Genomic DNA, 23,405 nt, shown 5'->3' on the forward strand with positions numbered 1-23,405 from the left:
AACAAGTACATAATGCAAAAACACCTACTCTAAATTTCAAATAAGCAGTAGATTTGTTTCTGACAAATGTATTTTTTCTCCCATTTTCTGGCCCCCTGTATCATGTGACAGACATCAGCCAATCACAGACTCGTATAGTATACCCTGTGAGCTTGTGCACATGCTCAGTAGGATCTTGTTCCCCAGAAAGTGTGCATATAAAAAGATAATAGAAACAATTGGAAAGTGTCTTAAAACTGCTGCTCTATCTGAATCATAAAAGTTTATTTTGACTTGAGTGTCCCTTTAAAGAGACGTAGAAGAATGTAGGGCGTTTTATTATTGTACTATTGCTTGCATATAACGGTTTGTTTAAGGGGTTATAGTTAAAGTCACCTCCAGATAAGCAATGCACTACTGGGAGCTAGCTGAACACATCTGGTGAGCCAATGACAAAAAGATTATTTGTGTAGGCTACTGCCATCAATCACCAGCTTGCTCCAAGCACACAAATATACATATATACACATACATGCATATATTTAAACACACACATATATATATATAAACATGCATATATACATACACACATATATACAGACATATCTACATACAATCTATACACATACATATATATAGACATATATACACATAAATATATACATATACATACAGTACATATATACACATACACACATATATACAGACAATCTATACACATACTTATATACAGACATATATTCATACACATACATATAAACACATACACATATATACAGACATATATACACATAAATATATACATACAGTACATATATACACATATATACAGACAATCTATACACATACTTATATACAGGCATATATTCATACACATACATATATATATACATACATATATACAGACATATATACACATAAATATATACATATACATACAGTACATATATACACATACACACATACATACAGACAATCTATACACATACTTATATACAGACATATATTCATACACATATATATAAACACATACACATATATACAGACATATATACACATAAATATATACATATACATACAGTACATATATACACATATATACAGACAATCTATACACATACTTATATACAGACATATATTCATACACATACATATATACAGACATATATACACATAAATATATACATATACATACAGTACATATATACACATATATACAGACAATCTATACACATACTTATATACAGACATATATTCATACACATACATATATACAGACATATATACACATAAATATATACATATACATACAGTACATATATACACATATATACAGACAATCTATACACATACTTATATACAGACATATATTCATACACATACATATATACAGACATATATACACATAAATATATACATATACATACAGTACATATATACACATACATACAGACAATCTATACACATACTTATATACAGACATATATTCATACACATACATATATACAGACATATATACACATAAATATATACATATACATACAGTACATATATACACATACATACAGACAATCTATACACATACTTATATACAGACATATATTCATACACATACATATATACACATACACACATGGATAGTAATGGGGTGTTACAATTAATTAATACCAGATTGTGCATTATTTTTTGTGCAAGACCTAGCAAAAGATAACACACTGTGCATTATTGTTTGCGCACCACTTGTAATCTAACCCGTTGTGTTTTATGGTGTATTGGAATAGCAGTTTTGAATTGAGAAGGTGTAGGAGGTGCTATCACACTACAAATCCTTTCATAGAGTTTATGATAAATGGTTTATCGCAGGATATCCTGACTCAGATGCCCAGTAAGCAGTCACATGATGTAACTCACAGACAAATCTAATGGATTGCAGTGCGGCTTGTGATAAATTGTGCAAACATTATGTCAAACCTCTGAGGTTCCAGTAAATAAAATATGGGTTAAAAAAGACAAGAATTTATTCTATGAATCACTATATGAAAATAGGGAAATTATATCCCTCTGCTTACTCTCTATTTCATCACTACCACCGTGTCTTTATTCCTTCATGTGTAAACGTGCGCAGAATCCAAGTACTGTTAATGCTCATCAGCAAAAAACAGGAGAAAATGAAATAGATTAAACACATAGGTAAAGTCCTGTACAGGAGCCACAAAGAACTGTTAGTCCAAAGAAGAAAACAGCTGGTCAGCCAATTGGTAGTTGCACAGCCCATCCAATAACCATCTGTTGTATCTTTGCGGGGATCAAACATGGCTTTGGAACCTCAATAGTGCAAAAATGACATGCTTTTGCTTTAAGGGGTCAATTTCTAGGTGCACAACCATTGGCTGAGGCACAACTCAGGGAATTTTATTATTTCCAGCTTATTTATAAAGTTTTCATGTTTCTTCAACATAGCAACAGATAATTACATTGGATTCTTGTTTTGCTTTATTGTAAGTAATCATACAAAAAAGTGATTATCATGTACCTATATTTTTCTGATATAAAAAGCATTAAAACATCTTAAACTGTAGAAAGTTGCATAAAACTGATTTTTAACTAACTTTGTAGTTATCACACAACAGAAACACATGCTGGCTCTTTAAATAACAAATCAATACATGTAAATCCTCACAATAACAGAAACAGCCAATCAGAGAGCAGGATACATCTTTTCACTCTGCAGAAACATAACAAGCCACCACAGCTTTACATGTAAATCCACCCACTAAGTTAGACAACCAATCAGTGAGCAGCACACATCTTTAAAACTCTGCAGGAAGACAGAGCAGGCTACCATAGCTTTACCTACTGCTGCCAAAGCAATGCTATAATGCAGAAAGCTGCCAATGTAGCTGGGCAGGGGCCCTCTGGGGCAGTAAACTGGGGCAGTGTCAGAGGCAGGAGAGGTAGGGGACCACTAGGGAGGAAGCAGCTGCCCAGTTTTACTAATGAGGAGAACTGTGTACTGGTTAGCAAAATTAGCCAGTACTACAGAAGCATTATAGGGGCAGGAGCAAGGAAAACCTCACATACAAGGAAGAATGTGCTGTGGGGGAGAATTCTAGATGCTGTGAATACGGTTGGTGGGCATAGCCGCAAGGTAGATGTTGTGAAGCAGCGGTAAGTACCAATAAACATTATATTTATACCCAGAGATAGGGCTGACAGCTGTTCCACACCAAATACTGATCAGCCAGTGGGCGATCAGGTGATAGAGGTACAGGGAGTTGTGATCAGACCTCAGATCTGACACCCTTTCATACAGCGCCTGTTATATTCCCATATCGGCCCCCTGATCAGACTTACATCCCTGTACCCCATCACCTTATGCCAAAATCAGGTCCCATCAGTTAAATGTCAGCGTCCTTAAAATATTTTACTGGTCAACTAGTTTAAATACTGCACAGTTCTTTTAAAGGGACATAAACCCCATATTTTTTTCTTTCATGGTTTAGATAGAGAATAATTTCTTACATTTTTTTTAAAAAAAATTGCTCTGTTCTCATGTTATTCTTTGTTGAAGAGATACCTAGATAGGCAGCGTGCACATCTGGAGCACTACATGACAGGAAATAGTGCTGTCATCTAGTGCTCTTGCTAATGTATAACGTTGTTGCAAAACTGCTGCTATATAGCGCTAAAGACATGTGCACACTCCTAAGCTTACCTTCCTGCTTTTTGACAAAGGGTAACAAGAAAACAAAAAAAATGTGATAATAGAAGTAAATTGGAAAGTTGTTTAAAACTGTACGTTTATTTCCCTTTAACTACTGGACATCTGGAAGTCCTACCCAGGAAGCTTGTTAAATAGTGTTACACTAGGCACTATGCATACCCTAGGGAGGGGGTAGCTAACAGGTAGCAGGCATAAATTAGAATGATCAGATGTTCCTTTTAAAGGTCATGAAAGCCAAAATTAAACTTTAAAGGTTTAGATAAAGCGTATCATTTTTAGAGACTTTTCAATTTACTGCTGTTATCAAATTTCCTTTTTCTCTTGGTATCCTTTGTTGAAAAGCATACCTACGTAGGGTTAGGAGTGGTAATGCACTACTGGGAACTAGCTGAACACATCAACCAATGACAAGTCGTGTGTGTAGCCACCAATCAGCAGCTACCTGCTTCAGACCTACCTAGGTATACCAAGAGACTATAATCAATTAAACTAATAGAGCAGTTATTTTAAACAAATTAATTTTACTTCTATATATATATATATATATATATATATATATATATATATATATATATATACTGTATATATATACTGTATATATATATATATATTTATATTTATAATCACTCACCGGCCACTTTATTAGGTACACCTGTTCAATTGCTTGGTAACACAAATTGCTAATCAGCCAATCACATGGCAGCAACTCAATGCATTTAGGCATCTATACGTGGTGAAGACGACTTGCTGAAGTGTAAACCGAGCATCAGAATGGGGAAGAAAGGGGATTTAAATGACTTTAAACGTGGCATGGTTGTTGGTGCCAGATGGGCTGGTCTGAGTATTTCAAAAACTGCTGATCTACTGGGATTTCACGCACAACCATCTCTAGGGTTAACAGAGAATGGTCTGAAAAAGATAAAATATCCAGTGAGCGGCAGTTGTGTGGATGACAATGTCTTGTTGATGTCAGAGGAGAATGGGCAGACTGGTTTGAGATGATAGATAGGCAACAGTTACTCAAATAACCACTTGTTACAACCAAGGTATGGAGAATACCATCTCTGAACGCACAACACGTCAAACCTTGAAGCAGAAGACCACACCGGGTGCCACTCCTGTCAGCTAAGAACAGGAAACTGAGGCTGCAATTTGCACCAAAATTGGACAATAGAAGATTGGAAAAAACGTTGCCTGGTCTGATGAGTCTCGATTTCAGTTGCGACATTCAGATGGTAGGAATTTGGCATAAACAACATGAGAGCAAGGATCCATCCTGCCTTGTATCAATGGTTCAGGCTGCTGCTGCTGGTGGTTTAATGGTGTGGGGGATATTTTCTTGGCACACTTTGGGCCCCTTAGTGCCAATTGAGCATTGTTTAAATGCCACAGCCTACATGCCACGGCCTAATGCAGAAAGCTGCTTTTGTAGCAGGGGCAGGGGCCCTCTGGGGCAGTGTAGAGGCAGGAGATGTAGGGGACCACTAGGGAGGAAGCAGCTGCCCAGCTTTACTAATGAGGAGAACTGTGTACTGGTTAGCAAAATTAGCCAGTACTACAGGAGCATTATAGGGGCAGGAGCGAGGAAAACATCACATACAAGGAAGAATGTGCTGTGGGGGAGAATTCTAGATGCTGTGAATACGGTTGGTGGGCATAACCGCAAGGTAGATGTTGTGAAGCAGCGGTAAGTACCAATAAACATTATATTTATACCCAGAGATAGGGCTGACAGCTGTTCCACACCAAATACTGATCAGCCAGTGGGGGATCAGGTGAGAGAGGTACAGGGAGTCGGGATCAGACCTCAGATCTGACACCATTTCATACAGCGCCTGTTATATTCCCATATCGGCCCCCTGATCAGACTTACATCCCTGTACCCCATCACCTTATGCCAAAATCAGGGCCTCATCAGTTAAATGTCGGTGTCCTTCAAATATTTTACTGCACAAGTAGTTGATGTACTGGACCACCTTACCTCTTGCAAGGTGGTTAAATACATATCTAAAGTCCCGAGCTGAAGACAACTGGTAACTGATGGGGTTGTGCAACTGCCTTGTTCAATGGCTAACCGGCTGTTTTGGGCCAGCGGTTCTCTGCAGCTCCCCAGAAGGACTTTTTGTTTTTAATTCCTTTGCAAGGCTTAAACACACAGAGTTCCACAGAGAGTAGTGCAAAAACTATGGGCCAGATCACGAGTGGCAGCTAACAGTTCTGACAGAGAAAATGTTAGAAGGTATTTATCCAGGGGTTGACAAATCTGTTTAAAATGTAGGAGCCAGTAGGAATATTTAGGAGCCACAGTGATATATCTAAATTGATATATGGACAATAACCTAAAAAGTTAGGAGTCAGGAGTAAAATTCTAGGAGCCAGTGGCTCCCTGGGTTTGTCGAGCCCTGATTTATAATGATGTGGTATGTGTTTGAATGCAGGTTTTTTCAGGTATATATGAATTTACATGCAATTAACTAGTTAGTGACATTTTAATTTATATTATATTTTTTAATGTCCAATAGGCCCCGGATCAAAATATAAAATGATAAATATAGAACAAGCTACGGATCTGTTGTTCATTCTTCTCTCTCTGTATGCATTTGTATTAGGACCCTGGGGAGGTCTCCCTAAGGGTGATGGGGGAAACCAGACTTGAACTCCTCGCCCAGTGTGCTTAAAGGAATATGGCTGAACTTCACTGACGAGTCCCACAGAAGTCCGAAACGCTCGTCTGGCATTGTCATGTTCCTTGGTCAGAGGAGAATTCCCTGGTATTTCTTGTTTGGACTGACCTTACTCGGCAGGATCAGACCGATATACTTCAGAAAAGTCTCTGTGAAAAGCACAACTGGGCTAAAAGAGGCTGCTCCTAGGTGGTAACTCGCCATAGAACAAGCTACTGAGCTGTTCGTTCCTGGTAGAGCGCTTGTGTGTGTATGTATGTATGTATGTGTGTATATATATATATATATATATATATAGTGAATATAAAAAGTCTACACACCCCTGTTAAAATGTCAAGTTCCTTGATGTAAAAAAATGAGACAAAGATAATCATTTCAGAACTTTTTCCACCTTTAATGTGACCTATAAACTGTACAACTCAATTGAAAAACAAACTGAAATCTTTTAGGTAGAGGGAAGAAAAAAATAAAATAATATGGTTGCATAAGTGTGCACACACTTAAACTAATACTTTGTTATTACAGCACTCTTTTTGGGTATGAGTCTATCAGCATGGCACATTTTGACTTGGCAAGATTTGCCCACTCTTCTTTGCAAAAACACTCCAAATCTGTCAGATTGCGAGGGCATCTCCTGTGCACAGCCCTCTTCAGATCACCCCACAGATTTTCAATTCGATTCAGGTCTGGACTCTGGCTGGGCCATTCCAAAACTTTAATCTTCTTCTGGTGAAGCCATTCCTTTGTTGATTTGGATGTATGCTTTGGGTTGTTGCCATGCTGAAAGATGAAGTTCCTCTTCATGTTCAGCTTTCTAGCAGAAGCCTGAAGGTTTTGTGGCAATATTGACTAGTATTTGGAACTGTTCATAATTCCCTCTAGCTTAACTAAGGCCCCAGTTCCAGCTGAAGAAAACAGCCCTAAAGCATGATGCTGCCACCACCATGCTTCACTTTGGGTAGGGTGTTCTTTTGGTGATGTGCAGTGTTGTTTTTGCGCCAAACATATCTTTTGGAATTATGGCCAAAAAGTTCAACCTTGGTTTCATCAGACCATAACACCTTTTCCCACATGCTTTTGGGAGACTTCAGATGTGTTTTTGCAAAATGTAGCCTGGCTTGGATGTTTTTCTTTGTAAGAAAAGGCTTTCGTCTTGCCACTCTACCCCATAGCCCAGACATATGAAGAATACGGATTGTTGTCACATGTACCACACAGCCAGTACATGCCAGATATTCCTGCAGCTCCTTTAATGTTGCTGTAGGCCTCTTGGTAACCTCCCAGACCAGTTTTATTCTCGTCTTTTCATCAATTTTGGAGGGACGTCCAGTTCTTGGTAATATCACTGTTGTGCCATATTTTCTCCACTTGATGACTGTCTTCACTATGTTCCATGGTATATCTAATTCCTTGGAAATTCTTTTGTACCCTTCTCCTGACTCATACCTTTTAACAATGAGATCCCTCTGATGCTTTGGAAGCTCTCTGTGGACCATGGCTTTTGTTGTGGGATGCGACTAAGAACATTTCAGGAAAGACCAACTAGAGTAGCTGAACTTTATTTGGGGTTAATCAGAGGAACTTTAAATGATGGCAGGTGTATGCTGACTCCTACATGATTTTGAATGTGATTGCTTAATTCTGAACACAGCTACATCCCCAGTTATAAGAGGGTGTGCACATTTATGCAACCACATTATTTTAGGTTTTTTTTGGTTTTCTTCCCTCCACCTAAAATATTTCAGTTTGGTTATTGAATTAAGTTGTACAGTTTATAGGTCGCATTAAAGGTGGAAAAAGTTCTGAAAGGATTTATCTTTGTCTCATTTTTTGTGCATCACAGAAACCTGACATTTTAACAGGGGTGTGTAGACTTTTTATATCATATATATACATGTTTTGTATTTTCTATGGGTGATTACAGCCACCTGTGCACCCCTTCTTTGTTCTCAGTTTGTTTGGCTTTGTGAGCTCGCATGATGGTGTGGCTGTGTTAGGGACTCAGGCAATGGAAAGGACCTTGACGTGGTGCCTGAGCTTTCCCATTTGGCCAGATGCGGTGACTAACCTTTCCAGTTGTGATTTTATCTTAGCTGTGAGCTAGCTGGTGAGTGCTGGGTGTTTCTATGTGTTGTATTACTTTTTATTTGTAATCTCCCTTGTTTCTTGCACCCATTCCGGACTGGGGTTAACTGCCTGTGGCTCTGGTGACATCATAGCTTTTTTGGAGTGCTATTTAGCACCAGGGCTGGATGTTACTGAGTCACGGGATGTGTACCTGATCCGGGCTTGGAGTGCAGTTCCCTTCCATGTTTTATATAATGGACTTGTAAAGATGCAATCCATAACTTTTTTTTTTTCCAAAGTTATCATAACGTTTCGGGTTCCGGACCCTTTGTCAAATGATACAAAAAATATGCATAACATCCCAACCTTATATACCTGCATAATACCTAAAGTGATTAAAACATAAGAGATACTTAGCCCCATAGAGACCACGCTGACTTTGTGTGTACCGCCGTCGCTCCATACGGCATGGTGACGTCATCACGATGCAGCATGTCGGATACGTTATCACGTCCCAGGAGTGGGTGGAAAATGAACTGACAGCTGTCAGAGCTGTGATAACGTAAACGCACTCATATCGATGAAAACATCATCGGCTTAAGGCCATACATGTATATTCACCAATATACATAGAAAACGTCAGGGGCAAGTATCAGACATAATTAAAATGCAACAAATACACCAAGCTAGTGTGTCGCATCATAGCATGTGAACATCCTATGTGCACATGTATCACAGGTACAATGCATGTCTTACTGTACTATATATATCAATGAGATATTATATACTGATTATAGAGAATACAGGTAGCCATAATTGTTTAGAGATAACATGAAATAATGAGTAAACACATTAGGAGAAATATAACCTGTCACATTGTATATGACAGAACACCCTAGGATGGCCTATCGGAGGGCACGGAACCTGAGAGATATCTTAATGGAATCCGATCCAGTGAAGTGTTATCGCAAAACTACATGGTTACAAACCGGCAAGAAAGGCTGCTTTCATTGTGGCAATTGATACATGTAATAGTTGAGGGGCTCCTCATTCCAGCACCCTCATACAAACCAACGATATAAGATCCACCATCATCTAACGTGCACAAGTGACTATGTTATCTGTATCCTCATATGCCCATGCTCCCTGTTCTACGTTGGGAAGACTTTAACATCATTCAGAGACCGTATGGCTAATCACAGGTGTGCGATCAGGGAAGCCATTGACAAAGGCGACTCTGATCAACCTGTTGCCAGGCATTTTTGCCAGAAGAAACACAGTGCTGCTAGCCTGAAAACTTTGTTGATCGACCATATACCCCCCATGTCTAGAGGGGGCGATAGAGCGAAAGCTCTACTGAGGAGGGAAACAAAGTGGATCTACACTTTGGACACCATTATGCCTAAGGGCTTAAACACTTACGTGGACTTCACCCCCTTCTATCATTAGCCTCTGAAGATGGGACTTTTTCAACTGTCATATACAATGTGACAGGTTATATTTCTCCTAATGTGTTTACTCATTATTTCATGTTATCTCTAAAAAATGAGGGCTACCTGTATTCTCTATAATCAGTATACAATATCTCATTGAAATATATAGTGCCTGTGTTACATGTGGACATATAGGATGTTCACATGCTATGATGCGACACACTAGCTTGGTGTATTTGTTGCATTTTAATTATGTCTGATACTTGCCCCTGACGTTTTCTATGTATATTGATGAATTTACATGTATGGCCTTAAACCGATGATGTGTTCATCGATTTGAGTGCGTATACGTTATCACAGCTCTGACAGCTGTCAGGTCATTCTCCACCCACTCCTGGGATGTGATGACGTATCCAACATGACGTCACCAAGCCGTATGGAGCGATGGCGGTACACGCAAAGTCAGTGTGGTCTCTATGGGGCTAAGTATCTCTTATGTTTTAATCACTTTAGGTATTATGTAGGTATATAAGGTTGGGATGTAAGGTGGGATGTTATGCATAACTTTGTAATAAAAGTTATGGATTTCATCTTTACAAGTCCATTGAGTGCTTTCTTTGTATGAATATTGGATTTAAGCCTGTTAGCACCGTGGCATTTACAAATGGATGAGGAGTGCATATCTTTGATAGATAGATAGATAGAGATAGAGATAGAGATATATATATAAAATCATTTTGCAAGCCAGGTTACCAATTAATTGCATAATTTAACAACATAAATGTATTTAATGATAATGTGTGCATACATTTTATAAATATTATGTTTTATGTCCAAATATTGCACTGCAGCGATAATTGAACATTATGATAATTGTTATTATGATTATTGTTAATATGATTATGATAATTAATTTAATTTGAAATCCTAATTTCAGAATTTTAATAGTGTGATTTAATTTATATTTTCAACGTGTGAAATGGGCATGTTTAAAAACTCTTGTCATAAAAAAAAAAAAAAATAATCATTCTAAGAGCTGCCGGGGGCGCAAACGGGGAACAAGGGGTCTTTAACAGGTTAAAACTTTTTTGAATTTAAAATGTTCTCACATCCAGCAGAAATTTGCTGATGGGTCATTGCAGGTTTGCTGATGAATTATTATAACTGTATTGAATTTTCCCCATGCAAGGTATAGAGGGCGCTATTGAGCTACATATGCGCTTGGATGAATAGGTTTTCGACCAAATTCAAATTGCATCAAGTCTAAAAATTCTGCAAAAAGCAACGCAATGCAATTGGCAAGGTTTTGGTGGATTGTGATAAATAATTTTTCATCTCAAAGTTCTTGAAATCTGCTGAAGTTCTGATTTAGGATATGAAGTTACAAACAATACAAGGATAAATTTCATTAGAACATGATCAATATATGAAAATAGAAAAACAAGATAATTTATATACAGCTGTTAACAATTTTATCAGAAGAGGACATCCCAGATATATGAAGACCTTTAACACTTGCATGGCTCAATTACTCAATTTATGCTTAGCCTTGGACATACTGTTCTGTAAATACCGAACAGCAGCGTGGAAGAAAGATTTCATGTACCATTTACTATTCGTGTTTTGTTAAATTACTGTTTAGTTTGCAAGTTATTACATTGGATACAATAATATGTACAGTTATGTAGATTTTCAGATTTGATTCAATAGAGAATTAAGCTGAATGTATCTAGACAATCAGAACTTACTATCTTCCTGTATTTCTTTTATATAATTTAATAATGATTTAAAAAAAAAAAATATTTAAACTGTAGAAAGTTGCATAAAACTGATTTTTAACTAACTTTGTAGTTATCACACAACAGAAACACGTGATGGCTCTTTAAATAACAAATCAATACATGTAAATCCTCACAATAACAGAAACAGCCAATCAGAGAGCAGGATACATCTTTTCACTCTGCAGAAACATAACAAGCCACCACAGCTTTACATGTAAATCCACCCGCTAAGTTAGACAACCAATCAGTGAGCAGCACACATCTTTAAAACTCTGCAGGAAGACAGAGCAGGCTACCATAGCTTTACCTACTGCTGCCAAAGCAATGCTATAATGCAGAAAGCTGCCAATGTAGCTGGGCAGGGGCCCTCTGGGGCAGTAAACTGGGGCAGTGTCAGAGGCAGGAGAGGTAGGGGACCACTAGGGAGGAAGCAGCTGCCCAGTTTTACTAATGAGGAGAACTGTGTACTGGTTAGCAAAATTAGCCAGTACTACAGAAGCATTATAGGGGCAGGAGCAAGGAAAACCTCACATACAAGGAAGAATGTGCTGTGGAGCAGAATTCTGGATGCTGTGAATACGGTTGGTGGGCATAGCCGCAAGGTAGATGTTGTGAAGCAGCGGTAAGTACCAGTAATACACTTATAATCAGGGCATGTGTTACACTATGTATACATCTTGCACATACAGTGCGGGAGCAGACACCCAACCGATTGCTGACATACGTCACCCACTTATCTAACCTATCAACAGCTCGAGCGCTACCTGAGGCATATTCACGTGTTACTGATACTTACACCCATGCCAATATGACATGCACACATATGCACAAGCTAATGTTTGCCTAGAACACACAGCCACAGATACACATTTTAGTATACACCTATACACACACACATATTCACAATACAATCCAGTATACACATATATTCGCAATAGATGCACAGTTACATATGTGCACACCAGCATACTCCAGTATACAAACGTATACACCTATACACACATATATAAACAATAGATGCACAGTTACATATGTGCACAAATATACACTCCAGTATACAAATGTATACACCTATACACACATATATTCACAATAGATGCACAGTTACATATGTGCACACATATTCACAATACAATCTAGTATACAAACGTATACACATATATTCACAATAGATGCACAGTTACATATGTGCACAAATATACACTCCAGTATACAAATGTTTACACCTATACACACATATATTCACAATAGATGCACAATTACACACTCCAAAATAACACCCCAGTGTACACACCAAATATAAGCATATACATTCTATACACTCCCCCCACCTATACACACATATTTCTACACATATATTTACATCACATGCACATTTGCATACGTACACAGAACACACTTCAGTATACACACTGCAATATAACCCATAACAATGCAGACACAACAATGCAGACACACCTATACCCTGAGCCACAAATGCTCAGACACCCATATACACGCACATGCATAAATACACACACTCAATATAAAGCACATCTATAAAGACCAATCTAGACATGCACAAACACCCACCTATAAACCCATATGCACAAACCTATACATACTCTCCCCACACATACACAAGTATATGCACACAATGTGTCTGTTCATATAACACACCCTTATACATACACAAAAACATGTTTGCTGGCCTGCTGTGTGATACACATACACTGTGGAAAAAAGTATTTTAAACACCTAGGTTGAATATAAACAAAAGCTTTTTTTTTTTTTAGCCCAAAATGAGTAAATAGTCCATGTGACGGATACCCCAGCTACCCAGACTGGGTATCTCCGCCAAACGGGTCCTGCTTCCTCCATGCCGAATGCAGCTATGTACCTGGCAAGTGACCACAGCCTGTATCCACCCCTGACACCCGACAGCACCAGCACTCACGGTCCCACCCTGTGGCAGACTCCGGCTACCCAAACTAGGTAGCTCTGCCAGAGGGTCATTCCTCTGCCTGGAACAGGCTGCTATGTAGCCCAGGAAAGTGATTTTAGCAGGAACCCACCCAAATTACTAGACATACTAGCATTCAGGTGAAACAGGAACTGATTTTATTGAAAACACTCCTTTTATACACAAAGCTCATCTTGATAAGATACTGGACAATCTCACAATTTTCACGCCATTCCCGCCCCTCCAGACAGACCTGCACCTCCATAGCAGCAACAGAATCCCAGGACACAGGAGTGGCGGTTTCGGGGTGATCCCGGGGGAGTGGCAGCACTTCCAGGGTGTCATTTTAAAGCTCTTGGTCCCCAGATGCCACAGTGTGATTTGTCACTGGGGACCGGAGATACAGCCCATTGAAGTTATGGGGGTAGGGGTATCAAAAACCCCCGGCTCCCAAAGGAGCTCCCCTCCGGTATTTCCCCCACCTCTTGACCTCCCTAGGGGCTACTAATCCCCAAAAGAGCGAAGCTCTGGGGGAAAAGGTTGCTGGAGCGACCAGGGGTAAAGTTAGTGGGTGTCCTGCTGTTCTGTGGCCGACCGGGAGTTCCAGGAGCCCGGCCAGCCTGAGAGGGGTTAGGCAGGTGTCCGTTGTGAGGCGGCCGACTGGGAGTTCCAGGAGCTTGGCCAGCCTATGAGGGTTTTCCCAGTCATACATCAGCTCTTCTCTTAACAAGGTTAGAACACAAAACAAGCAAACAAAAGCTTCCAGAGATTGTGGTTGCTCTGATGAGCCCAAAACCACTGAGAAACAGGGGTGAGGTTGTAGGGGGGGGGGGGGGGGTAGGGGTTTAACCCTTGCAGCCCGGTATCCGTGACAGTCCACTTTTGACCCTGATAACTGCAGCAGATCTTCTAGGCATGCTTTTCATGAAATGCCAGTAAGTCTGAATAGGAATTGTCCTCTAGCATATTTACAGCCAAAGCTGCAGAAGAGGAATGGATTTGAGTAAAAGAGAGCACCACATACTATATTACTGTGTATAGACTTGGTGGGAATATCTGAAAACAACAACAATAAAAAAGACCACTAATTGGTGGGCACTAAAGATAGCTCTTGGAGAGCACTATTATGCTTAAATTAAACAGAGAGGCTCAACACTTGCTTCCAGATTATCTGAAGAGGAATTGCATAAGTTTACTGTTGTCACTGATATAAGTGCCAAAATTTTTTTTCTTTTCTTAAGATTTGATATTCTAGCTGCACTTATTGATTTTCTACTGGATTTATCTTAGGGCTTTGGGCTGGCCAATCCAACAGCTGTACTTCATGCTCCTCAAACTAAGCCTGCCTTTACCTTGCAGCTTGGTAATGTGATTGATTTTGCTAAAATTGTCGGGAATCTGTGCTGATGTACTTCCACTGTGTAGTTAGAGCAGACTTGTCCAAAATGTCTGGTTATCTGTCGGTCATTACGCTGGAGAGTACTGCAAAGGACCTCCTCGGCAAAAGCAGTCTCACTTTATCACAGATTCTCCACCAAACTTTATGGTAGGGACAGTGCAATACACCGAACAGCATTCCCTGGGCAAACTACACAACCAAATATGTCCATCTGAACAAGAGAGTGGATTGCTTGATCTGAATAGAAGAGCAGCTTGATTCATTATTTCTATTTTTCTTGTTCTTTAAAAAAAAAAAAAAAAGCAAATTACTCCTACAGTCATCATCTGGCATTCCCTGGGATTAACCAGGACAGCTGAATTAGCATGGGCATGCAGTTCTTAAAACGTTGTTCCAGTGGCTTACAGTAATGGCCAGATATATGGAAGAGGACATGGACAATTTCTTTACAATCCTCAATAAGTTATGTTTGGCATAGAAACTTCATATGTGCCCTCCCAGAGTGCAAAAAGCGATGTTGCTGTAGTAGCGTCTGCTGTCCAGTAATTGGCTATATACCCACATCAGACCTCTGATCAGACTCAAGCCTCACAACCACCCAATCAGACCTATATACCCATATCAGACATCCAATCATACCAAAGCCTCACAACCACACTATCAGACCGATCATACCTAAACACTGCACCCACCCTATTACACCTGTACCCATATCAGACATCAAATTATACCCAAGCCGTGCACCCACCCTATCAGACCTGTACCCATATCAGACATCATATCATACCCAAGCCCTGTACCCACCCTATTGAACCTGTACTCTTAAATTGTGCACTTACGATTTGAGAGTATTATATGTATAATACTCTCAAATCGTAAGTGCACAATTTAAGTAAATAATCACGAACTTGCAATAACTGCTAGTTTTATGCATACATTTTATTACAACCTTCGTGAACGTTATTTACAAAATACATGCGCCCTATATTGAAGCAAACAGACGGATGATGCGTTTTACATGGAATATGTATTATTCCCAAACTTTCAAAGTTTCAATCCGAGTAGTTTCAAAGTAGCAATATACTTGCAATTATTGTAAACAAGGAAATATCTCCTCATTGGATACAAAGCACTGATTGATGTACCAAGCAACCTATCAGTGTACAGTTAATTACTTCCGACCTCCTATCCTATTTAGGAGGTGGGACTTTTGAACCTGTAAATAAATCGAAATTGCAGCTGACGCGTATCCCCCCTGAAGCGTGAGCGAAACACGTGTCAGGGGCCTAGCTGCTGAGAGCTTGTCTTTCTTTTTTAACCGCTAAACTCTCCTAATAACTTCTATTGTTTCAGTATGTATGGGGAATATGCAACATGATGTGCAGTGTATGTATGTCAGTATAGCGAGTTTTAATATTAATTCAGCCCCCGCTATAGAAAGGGCTTAAGTAGAGAGATTTAACCGTTTGTGAGTGTGAATACATGAGCAATAGGACTCAATAGAGAACCGTTGAATTATTGATTGGAGTAAAACTAGCATTCTGCTACAATCCCTGCCACATATCTTTAATAGATTAATATATCTCTTGTTGTTATCCCCTGACAAGCTCCATTATTCCACACCTATCTCTACCTTGATAATTGTTCTCTCCACTTGATACGTAGTATCTGATACATATCCATCTATCTGGTACAATACTTGCCAAGATTCATTTCCCTTCTAAGTATTATTTAGGAGAGTTTTAGTGGTTATAATTTTTTTTTGTACGATTTGTATAGTGGCTCTAATAAAGATATTGTATGAATATATTACTCAGCTCAATAGTTGCTGAGATATATTCTTAATTTACCTATACACACATTTCTTAGGGGTAAAGCACTTTCTGAACCTGTACCCATAATCAGACATTCGATCATACCCAAGGCCTGTACCCACCCTATCAAACCTGTACACATATTAGACATCAGATCATGCCTAAACCCCACAACCCCACTATCAGACCTGTACTGATATAAGACATCAGATCATACCCAAGCCCTGTACCCACCCTATCGAAGCTGTACCCACATCAGACCTCAGATCAGACCCCACCCCTGCAACCACCCTGGCAGACCTATACCCACATCAGACCTTAGATCAGACCACAACCCAGCAGATGCCCTATCAGACCCATAACTTCATCAGACAGACCCCATTTCTGCTGCCACACCCTATCAGATTTGTTTCCACAAAAGACCTCAGATCAGAACCCCAGCCCTGCAGCCACCTTATCAGACCCATACTTACATCAGCCCCCTAGTTGTTAGCTCATATCTGCCTCATATATTTCTATCAGAATTGGGGGTTAACCGACTTCTATTGCCTAGGAAGTTTAAAAAATTGATAGAGGGGTATGTAAGCTGCAATACATTTAATATTATACTACCGGTGTTTACTTACATTATGTTACTATTGGTATTTACTGATATTATGTTACTGCTTGTATTTACTGACATTGTTACTATTGGTATTTACTGACATTGTTACTATTGGTATTTACTGACATTATGTTACTGCTTGTATTTACTGACATTGTTACTAACCAGTATTTATTTGCATTACGTTACTCATGCTATTTACTTGCATTACATTACTAATGGTATTTGCTTGCATTATGTTACTGACTGGTATTTGCTTGCAATATGTTACTGACTGGTATTTACTTGAATTACGTTACTGACGGTATTTGCTTGGGAGGGAATAATTCTGCAGTTAAAATTTGCCTTCAGATGCACACTCTTCTCTGCACACTTTATAACATAATTATTTCATTTAACAGTTATTTTGACATCAAGCGCATAGTCAAGCGAAAACTCTCCAGGGCCATAGACCAAACCAGAGGGACCGGCAGGAACCTTTTTGAAGTGGCTGAGCTGACCTCATATGAGGAGGAGCTTCTGCAGCTTCTGGGGATGGATAACATACTTGGGGTAGGAGGGAGCCTTGAGATTGGGGGAAGCGTTGACACAGATGCACCATCATGTAAGTACACCAAGGGTACACTTCACTGTCACACTGATTTGTATTATATTAATAATCCAGACTGACATTGGGATCTCTTCATAGATTTATAGATGGTTGGATGAATGGATGGAGAGACTGATAGATGGAGAAATAGATAACACTCACTCTCCTCTCTCTTTTTCTCTCTCCTTTTATATCAAAGCTAACTACAAGTCTTGAATGTTCTATATAATTTATTTTTTTTCTTTTTTAAACTCATGTAGGGCCCAGTTCGCTAGATCACTCTGGTCTGCCAAGTTATCTATATCTCAACAGTACTCTAAGAATTGTAGAAAGACTAATTGTAGCGTGAGAGCTATTTATCTCACTATAGAGGGTTCTGGATGTGAATGGAAAACACCTACATTATAATATTATAGTTATGAAGGTTGTTAATTTGTTTTAACAATGACCGACTTAGGGGTAAATTTACCATCCCTGCAGGCAGACAATTTGCAAATTGTGAACCTGCTCGTCTGCAATTGTCTCTTGTGATGTTTCATTGCACAAGAGGATCCTTGTGCAATATCTCCCCCTGCACCGGTGCAACCGATTACGCTAGAACAGGGAATGCCAATCACCCCAAAGCGATTGTCAAGTGATTGATCTCCCCACCTCTGAGGTGGCGGAGAGGAAAATAGCAGTAGTCCTGCTTTTTCAATAAAGATACCATAAAAACGAAGAAAAATTAATAGCAGTAAATTAGAAAGTTGCTTAAAATTGCTGTTCTTTCTGAAACATGAAAACAAAGTGTGAGTTTCATATCCCTTTATTAAAAGAAAATAAATGATTTGCTTAGGATCACTTGACTTATATAAATATATAAATAAATAAAATGTGTGTGTAAAATTTATATATATATATAAATATCTTAGAAAACTCGGACAAGTCCAAATCGGCGCTACTATGAGAATACGGTAAAAATATACAGATACATAACACACTTAAGACATCTAAAAGTGTATAGATATATACAATAAACACAAAGAATACTTTCAAAGTCCCTGTTTATACACCCTATAATTGCTGCTGTCTCCAAATAAGCACAGAGCGATTCCTCAGGTCACTCTATTTACACAGAACTTTCAATCCAAGGGTAGGAGAGCGCGAATATAAATATCCATTATCTTTATTAGCGCTTTCCTACTCTTGGATTGAAGATTTTTTTTATGTAATATATATATATTTATATTAGTATTGCGTGATCCTAGCATTACCAGGGTAAACCTGACATAACCCAAGCGGCTCTGGGTAAAGCCCAATGTAACATGATAAATCTCCTCAGAGTGCATAGAGTCACCGCATCAAATATATATATATAATGCACTGTAATTCACACATCTTCACTATCTTTTTTGCCTCCATCTGGGGGGTTCATGTGGGCCAAAGCCCCCCCTCGTAAACCCCATTCCCTAAGGTTCACTTGGGGTGTATGCTAGAGGATCGGCGGGGCGCCCCCCTTGCCCCCAGGCAGAAGCCAAAAAAATAGTGTAGATGGAGGAATTGCATTAAATCAGGCTTTACACACAGCCGCTTGGGTAATGTCAGCTTTACCTGGGTAATCCTAGTTTCAGACGTTACCCATAACATATTATATAGATATATATAACATATTGTAATGGTTCCAACACCTTTTGCAAGAGAACTGATCCTACTGTCTGAAATGACGTAGTTTGTCCTGTATTATTTCTAACACAAGTTCTTGTTTTAGCCTTGTGGAGCCATGTCATTATACCCTGTAATGTACCACCTGCAGAACCAGAGCATCGGGGGTCTCCGGCTACGGTACCAGCTCAACCACAGGTCAAGAGAGAAGAGGAAGGTTATCTAGAGCCTGTGAACCGGGACAGGAGCTTTCCTTCTTTAATATCAGGTGTGTACACTACATATATTATTATGGATAATGATTAATCATGTGACTATTTAATATACAATATATTAGTTGTACTGTATTTTTATTACATATGTTTGATCTATTTTTTGTACATCCCTGATTATGGGTATAATGGGGTCATGCTCCTACCCAAACCACCATAGGTATTTGTCCCATAACTTAACATCCACTTCCAGTGTTGTCGACCACTGATACAAATCTCACCTCATTAACCTTCATAAGCATTTACTTGTGACACCCATCCGACTGATCTTAAAGGGACGGTAAAGTCATGATTCAGATAGAGCAAGCAATTCTAAACAACTTTCCATTTTACTTCTTTTATTTAATTTGCTTTGTTCTCTTGGTATCATTTGCTGAAACGCATGCAAATCATAGCTTCTGATTGTTTGCTGCACATATATTCCTCATGTCATTGGTTCACCCAATGTGTTCAGCCGGCTCCCAGTAGTGCATTGCTGCTCCTTAAACAAAGGATAACAACATTTGATAATAAGTGTATGTTTTATCTGAGTCATATAAGAACACTTTTGGGTTTCAAGTCCCTTTAAGACAAGAGCTTGTCAATCATCCAGAGTGAGCCAGTCTGATATGATTTAAGTTCCCTTCCTCCGAGGTTATAAACGGCTTTAGTATCAGCACTGCAGGCGCGCACCTCACAAGCTCAAACCGTCATAAGTGAAGGTTAATGAGTCTGTGCTGACTGCACAGCAAACACAGAGCTGCTCACAGTATAACATAGTGTGACACACTATTTGGATCTCTCCCCTTTTTTGTGGAACTCTCTGCCTCGCTCTACACGACTCTCCCCTAGATTTCATACTTTCAAGCGTTCCTTAAAGACTCTACTGTTCAGGGATGCATATAATATTCACTAACAATTTTCCTATCTTAGTCTCTCTCCTCCTTTAGTTATCCCCTTGAACCCACTAAGCATGTAAAGCCTACGAGCCTAGCTGCTTTGTAGATCACCTTCATGAGAGATGATTTACAACAGTGAAACTCTTGGCAGGGCCCTCTATCCCTTTGTCTTCCATAACTGTCACCTTGCAGATTAGACCCAAGTCTTTAGCTCCACTGAACCTGTTGGCGCTCTACAAATAACTGATGATAATAACAACAAATTGAAAATTAAATTGTAAATCTCTTCCTGTGCATTCACCCCGGCTCTGTTATCTATAACAAATTTACATTAATCATATTTACCACCTAGTACAGTTCTGTCACATTAAAAGCACTAACATGATAAATAACAGAATAAAAACTATAAAAATGCATTGTGTTTATTTATATATATATATATATATATATATATATATATATATATATATATATATATATATATATATATATATATATAATTTGTCACCAGCAATGCTAATTAGCACAAATAATTATGCAGCAATAAGGAAGTACTTAAAGCTGATAAGGTTTTAAATAACTGATTTATTATAAATTAAATTAAATTCACACATAATTAAAATATATTTCACGATAATAAGGCCTTTATTTCTATATTTATTTTTTTACATCAGCAATAGCCAACTGCCAACCGATCAGCACGTGTGGCCCTTTCCGTTAGTTTTTGTGGCCCCCAGGAAAAAGCAGAACTAACACTGTGTGCCGTAGTAACAGACAAAGGGTACTCTTCAAATTTACATAAATCTGTCCCTGTGCCACTGGAAATTTTTAGGAAATTTGTTTGTTTGTTTGATAAAAGGGCATGAAACCCCCACATTTTCTTTTATGATTTAGATAGAGCACTGGCTTTCAAAACTGCCCTCAGGCCTCCCTAACAGGCCAGATTTTCAGGATTACCTTGGATGAGAGCAGGTAAAATACAGGTTTGAAAATTAGTGAGAGAGCATACAATTTTAAACAATTTTCCAATGTACTTGTACTTATTTTGTTGACAGGCATACATAGGTAGGCTGAGAAGCTGGGAGCTAACTGCTGATCGGGGGCTTCACATATATGCCTCTTATCATTGGCTTACCAATGTGTTCCGCTAGCTCCCAGTAGTGCATTACTGCTCTTTCAATAAAGGATACCAAGATAATAAAGAAAACGTGATTATAGAAGTAAATTGGAAAGGATTTTTTTATTGTATGTTCCATCTGAATCTTGAAAGAAAAAAATTGGGTTTCATGTCTCTTTAAATAGCCATACAGTTCTATGTGACCCTTAAGGCTTAGTACTGATCTGTGGCCCCCATATGTACCACCTGCAGAACCAGAGCACGGGGTGCCTCCTGCTACGGTTCCAGCTCAACCACAGATCAAGAAAGAAGATCTTGTCCGTTATCTAGAGCCTGTGACCCTAGATAGGAACTTTCCTTCTTTAATATCAGGTGTGTACATTATATTATTATGCATCATGGTTAGTCATGTGCCTTCTGTATCTTCACGCAAGTAACAATATAGCTATATTTAATATACAATATATTGGTTATACTGTATTTTTATTACATGTGTAGATCTAGATTTTGTACGGCCCTGATTATGGCTGTTGCAAAGCCCATAATTGGTTCATGCAAAAGCCCCTCTATCCAAACTTACCCTATGCTCCTGCCCAAACCGCCATAGGTATTTGTCACATAATGGCCACTTCCATTAATATAGATCAAATTTAATTCACTATGGCACATTTTGGTGACTTAGTTGGCCTTGGCCTCCTGATAATAGTAATAATATATTTCAGCTTCTGAACATCAGACAGTGGAAGAAACAACCATGGTGACAGTAGGGGACCCTGAGCATCCAACGTCTGAGGCTCCTGCTGATCTACACTTCCCATCTTCTACCTCCTCTGATTTCCACTCTGTTGTCAGCAACATCAATTATGACCCGACCAATCGCATGACGTTCCTGGAAGATAATATTTTATCTCTTATGGCATCACAGCACGAGCAGCAGATGCGGGTACTAGAAAACTTGTGTAGTAATGTACAGACACTGTGTTCTCATGTACAGAACATTTCTACAACCCTAGAGAGAACTTATGGGGATCTGCACTCGTTCTTAGAGTCCTGCAGGAGTTCGCATCGATAAATCAAAACTTTTTTAACAGCTCAACTGGGCGTAGATTTAAGGAATCGGGGACCGTAAATCACTGGATCCTTTATGGTCCCCCTGCCAGGGAAGACGCACAGAATGACAGGTTAGAACAAAAACCCTCCAAATACAAAGGTTTCAAAGAGAAATCTAGTTCCTAACCTCCTGTACTACTGACGTTCTTTCACCTCTCTTGCTTGGAAGTCTCACTCTGCCCGGCCTTACTAAATCTGCCTTAATAAGGTTGAGAATAAATTTAGTTAGAACATATTCATTTGAATGGAGTTGTGTTTTATATACCACAGTTACTGATTATTTATGGTATATTATGTTACGTTTATATTGTAGTTAGAAACATAAATACAACATTATCATTGTGAATCAGGTAAGACCTAAAAATGTGCCA

General features: G+C 38.9%; 1 protein-coding gene across 4 annotated transcripts; it reads left to right on the forward strand.

Annotated features, from left to right (window-relative positions):
• The first annotated feature begins 2,788 nt into the window (after positions 1-2,788).
• On the forward strand, positions 2,789-23,269 carry LOC128641006 (uncharacterized). 4 transcript variants are annotated; one of them, XM_053693513.1, is made up of 5 exons: positions 2,789-3,147; positions 17,829-18,031; positions 19,764-19,925; positions 22,177-22,296; positions 22,647-23,269. In XM_053693513.1, the coding sequence occupies exons 1-5, from the start codon at positions 2,858-2,860 to the stop codon at positions 22,994-22,996; spliced, it is 1,125 nt and encodes a 374-aa protein (XP_053549488.1). In that variant the 5' UTR covers positions 2,789-2,857; the 3' UTR covers positions 22,997-23,269. The 4 variants fall into 4 exon arrangements, with proteins under 4 accessions (XP_053549488.1, XP_053549490.1, XP_053549489.1 ...); XM_053693515.1 differs by lacking the exon at positions 2,789-3,147 and adding an exon at positions 4,326-6,576; XM_053693512.1 differs by lacking the exon at positions 2,789-3,147 and adding an exon at positions 10,348-12,290.
• Positions 23,270-23,405: the final 136 nt, after the last annotated feature.

This window comes from Bombina bombina, chromosome 10, assembly GCF_027579735.1.
Source record: "Bombina bombina isolate aBomBom1 chromosome 10, aBomBom1.pri, whole genome shotgun sequence".
Taxonomy (NCBI): Eukaryota; Metazoa; Chordata; class Amphibia; order Anura; family Bombinatoridae; genus Bombina; species Bombina bombina.

Excerpts from the sequence above, each read along its gene's own strand:
- LOC128641006 (XM_053693513.1), top strand. The coding sequence starts at position 2,858 with ATGCAGAAAGCTGCCAATGTAGCTGGGCAGGGGCCCTCTGGGGCAGTA. Across the intron at positions 3,148-17,828 it reads GTAGATGTTGTGAAGCAGCG|TTATTTTGACATCAAGCGCA; the intron begins GTAAGTACCAAT and ends TTCATTTAACAG. Across the intron at positions 18,032-19,763 it reads TGACACAGATGCACCATCAT|CCTTGTGGAGCCATGTCATT; the intron begins GTAAGTACACCA and ends TTCTTGTTTTAG.